Source organism: Uloborus diversus, unplaced genomic scaffold (genome assembly GCF_026930045.1).
Source record: "Uloborus diversus isolate 005 unplaced genomic scaffold, Udiv.v.3.1 scaffold_783, whole genome shotgun sequence".
Taxonomy (NCBI): domain Eukaryota; kingdom Metazoa; phylum Arthropoda; class Arachnida; order Araneae; family Uloboridae; genus Uloborus; species Uloborus diversus.
In genome coordinates, this window is record NW_026558993.1 from 10,741 (window position 1) to 15,762 (window position 5,022).

Genomic DNA, 5,022 nt, shown 5'->3' on the forward strand with positions numbered 1-5,022 from the left:
GGTGCAGAAGTTTTGCTCGTCACTGCTGGGATTTCACAGATTCTTACAGGGATGTTTCAGTTTTCCTCCACGAGGCTCTTTCTGTATTCTGATTACGTTTGCCACACTGCTATACGTTTTTATAGATTTGTGAACAATAAGCTTACTGCTTACATTCCCCTTTGTCAATTGTTTTCCTTATTTAGAACCGAAAACTGTCTCTTTGTTTGACACAAATAATTATGTTTCCTCTTAAGGTTGTAAAATGCTGACTGATTTAAAATCCTATTGCTGCGCTTTTTCGTCATGCTTTAAACAAACGGTTACTGTATCTAACATTGTATCTGACATTGTATTGACAATGAAAAGGTTATTGTATAATTCATTTGCTATTCTTTGAGGCAAATACGCAGAACTTTCTTGTATAATAACTTAGTGTTTCTATTGTAAAAGAAAGACAAACACGTTACTGTCTTTTTTTATTTTATTTCAGAAACAAAGGAGATTTCAATACTTAGTTCTCAATAAATACACTTAGAGACATCTGAACATATTTTACAGAGATTGTTTCGCTTTGAAAAGTACAAGCATGCGATTTTAACAGTTACATAATACAATCGCATAAAAAATAAAGAATACAAAATTTTAAATTTTCATTTTCAGTAGGTTACATAAAATTAAGAAAAACGGATGATTGATACATGTTTTACAATTACGAGCACCTAAACATGTTTTACAGAAAATGTAATACTTTTATCAGTACAAAGATAATATATCAACATGAACATACTACAATAATATACAAGTAAAGGATGTAAAGGTTTTAAATTTTCATTATCATTAGGCTATATGAAATATATAACATTGCATTTTTGACACATATTTCTCAATGCACTTAGAAACATTTTAAAGAAAGTATTGTACTTTTAAAAATCACAAACGCAAGATAATATCATCTACACAATACACTCATAAGAACGTAGGAAATTCAAAAGCTTAAACTTTTATTTTCACTACGCTTTTTGAAATTGAGAATTACATTTTTTTTTCACAGAACATGAAGAGTTTTTACAATTTCGTCTGGAGTCAATAACTTAAAATAAGCGTACAGTAAAGAAAAGTTTGGGCTGTCAGGCACGTCATTTTCTGTTTCTCTGGCTGTTAATATACAGTTTAACAAATGGGAAGATAAAGTTTTGTTCGGTGCACATACTTTAAATTTTTCTTGTGGATTTTTTCGATGCAGCTGACAATATCCAAATAAATCGTCAGCGGACTCTTTATGAATAAAGTCAATAATTTCACAGTTGCTCAAAATTTTAAAATATACCACTTTTTTAGAGTCATCAAGACGTTGTTGTTGTAAAGCATTCTGAAGACAGTCGAGGAAATCACTGAACAAAGCAGGATGAATGTATAAATAATCTCCTTCTGCACAGTAATTGCGAAGAATGTATCCGAATTTTTCCATGGTTGATCTTCTTCTAAACATGCATCATATGTTGCTCCTTTATATACTTTTGTCCACAGATTGGCAATATTGAATATGCAGAGGGCGAGGAATCGTTATCAGCTTGAAATATCGTTGAATGAAATTTTGAACTATTCGTTCATTTTGACAAGTATTTGATGGTTTTAAACGATTAATGAATAATCCACGACAAACATGCCACAGAAAGTAAAGGCAAAATAAGCCACATGAAGAAGTGTATACATGTTGAAACATATCATCGTTCCATTCAAAACTTGTTGAATTATTGTGAATAAATTTTCGAACGTTGTCTATGGGAGGCGTACCATATGAACAGAAAAATATGCAATGACCCTTTCTATCAAAATAGATAGCTTGCCAGTGTTGCCCTTTACAGTGAGAAGGATCTGTATTGACAATAAATGAGCGATGATGTTTTATTTTTTTTGGAAGCGTATCGTTAGCAAACACTCCTCCAAAGTTTGATTTAACTTTTTTATCGCTAAGAGCTAACCTTGTCAGCGCAAACGTATCCATGATTACTTAAAAATCTGTAAAGACGTTTCTGCTTTTATCTATTTCAATGAGTGCTTGCATTTCCAAGTATGCAATTAAAGTAACTGTTTCCGGAAGATCCTCATCAAATTTTAGGTGAATTGATATGTCACCACTTCGAGTTATATTTGCAAACGGGACACTAGCTGAGTAATCTTGAGTAAGGTTAAAACAATAAAAGCATGAATTTTCCATGTATGAACTGAAAGAAATATTAGTTTTGTGTTGTGTCAAATCAGTGAATAAACTTAAGTAGTTTCTGGCGAATAAATTTTTCCCATAAGAAGGAGTATATGGTGAACTTGGAATTTGAATACCATTTTCAGTAATGAATATATGGCTCAGTTTATAGTTTTTAAAATTAAAAGGGTTTTTCTTGAAATCTCCGGTATAAGCAGAATTTGATACTAAGCCTAATATTATGCGTGATGGAAGAGCACCGTTGACTGCATTTGGTATAGTGATACTTTTTAACCCAGAACTTAATGTAAATGTTTTTATTTCAATTCGAGTAAATGGTATTTGAACAAGTGATTGCTCTAGAGCTTTTTCGTGAGCTACAAGAATGGAACTTGATATTTCGCATTTTCTAACGAACAAACTTATATATTCAATTTGAATATAATAATCATTTGCAGCTGATAATAAGGCAAATTCGTTTTTGGCTTTCAACAACCGAATGCGGATTGATGTTCCATTTATTAATAATTTAGACTGAGTTCCTAAATCTGTATGAAGAATCCCACACATGTCAAACACTTTTCCACTTTTGACCCTATTCCATCTCTTTTTTAACCCCTCATTTTTTCCAGCTGCGACCAAACTTACATCATCAAATTCGCCTGCAGTGTCTTTTTCAAATAATCCTGCGCTTAATAAGTTTTTCTGAGAGGATTCTGGATGAAATAACATGCTTTGGATGTAAGCTTTGTAAGCATAATTGCTTTCCGAAGAAATCTGGCGATCATTAAGTGACACATGACATTCGGAAAACATTGTATTTAGGAGATAATTAATAGGGCCACACCTATCTGCATCTAGAAAAGCTGTACCGTCTGCTTTTAAAATTTTTGCTTGAACATACAGAAAAATATGAGAGGGATCGTAGTAGCTTTCACCTAATCCAGATAAAAGAAATTCTATATTATTATTATGATCTGAAATTGATGCGACCGGATGAATTTCCACAAATGATGATCGATCTATTGCCAATTGTATGGGAGTAGATGTAAACAAATCTAATTCACTTTTAGTGCAATAACATTTCTCCATTTTCACAGAGTTGCAAACACGTCTTTTGCACAAGATTTCTTCCGTTTTGTCTGCCGTTTTTGTGCGCGTTTCTTTCTTTTAATGGCCCCGCCACCTCTCAATTTGCGGAGAATATCTTCTTTAATTTCATTTCTAGCTTGGCGAAATTGATTGCGTGAGGCCTCCCGAAAAGATTTACCTCGTGACATATCCTCCAGCACGTTTCTACCTGTTGTTAGTAAATGTTTCCCCAAATATTTACTTGCCTTCATCATAATTGGCATTGCATATCTTTTCAAATTACTAAATAGTCCATAACCTCTCTGTATGGGATAATTTGATGCGAAATATGGTCCTCTTCCTTCTTGTTGATTACAATAGTAATCAATACATTCACGAGGATCTAGTCTTTGACCATGTGTCTCCATGGCTAATAAAGTTATCTATAATATGTCATTCCTTTGCAAGCTGATTTTATGCAATTTTCTTTCGAAAAGAAAGTACCATGTTTGTTTTTCCTGATAAAAATTTGATTGGAGTGCCACTACTTGTAACTAACTCAATCTCAATAACATCAAAATAGTGTTTTTTTACTGGAAAATATAAAGGTACGGTAAATTGTTTTACAATTTGTTCTTTATATTCATTAGCGATTGGTATTATTTTCAAAATAGGTGCTGATACATCCCCCACTAATGAGGAAGAAACAATATCACAATAAACATAAACTTCAGTAATTCCAGCTCGTAATTCCAAAATGTAATCCGATTTATATCGCCCTTCTGTAAAAGTGTTTGTAAGAAATCCAAGCATATTTGAAAGCTTTTGGTTAAAAATAACTTTAGTATTTTCAGGAACAATCAATTCAACTTTCGAATCGAATAACTTTTTTAAAAAAATGTGATGAAATTCTTTAAAAAAATCGTTAGGTTCTTGGTACATGCCACTTGGAAGATTTAAATAAAATGTACTTGGTTCTTTGCGAGTAACTAGAAAACTTTCATATTCAATAATTTGAAAACTTTCTCCTTCAGCTTTGTCAATTAATTCTGAGTACTCAAATTCATTTTTACCTCGAATTACATGAATTTCATTTTTAAGATTTAGTGCATCCATTAATTTGGGACATGAGATACGTTTCATTGTAAGTTCTACATTTGATTGCAGTTGAAGAATCACCTTATTTTCATGTTTTTTAAAAAAGGCTAAATTATCTCTAGTTTCATAAATAATTTTCTCTGAAATTTGATCAAAAACATCTCTTTCTTCCATATCGCGAAGCACGATATCGTGTCTTTTTTTTAATATTGGTCTTTTGACTGTAATTTTAAATTCTTGATTTTTAAACATTTCAACATTTGGAGGATTATATTTACGAGTTGATATTGTTGCCTCCTTTGTCGTACGTTGGTGTAATATCATCAACATTTGGATTGAGATTTAAAAGCCGTAAAAAATTGTGTCCTTTTTCAGCCGAAATAAACAATTCACAATGTGGTCTTAAGGATATTTTTAGTTTTGTGTTGTTCTCTACTAGTGAAAATGAGATTATCTGAGCTTTAGTAACCGCTCTGATATTTGCGTTTACACCCTGAACAAAATCAGAAAAGTTTTTATTATATAACGGAATGACAAATTCAGGTAATAACGTAGTATCTTCAATATCTTTAATAGTTTCTATAATATAACTGTCGTTATAGTCGGGGTGAATAGTAAAATATTTTCCTGGCAAAGTAACTTCAGACAAACAGCATTCCCAGTCACCA

General features: G+C 32.0%; 1 protein-coding gene across 1 annotated transcript; it reads right to left on the reverse strand.

The window, feature by feature from the left end:
• Positions 1 to 1,993: 1,993 nt before the first annotated feature.
• Positions 1,994 to 3,277, reverse strand: LOC129233893 (uncharacterized protein F54H12.2-like). Its single transcript, XM_054867822.1, has one exon. It carries the CDS (start codon positions 3,275 to 3,277, stop codon positions 1,994 to 1,996), a length of 1,284 nt encoding a protein of 427 aa, XP_054723797.1.
• Positions 3,278 to 5,022: the final 1,745 nt, after the last annotated feature.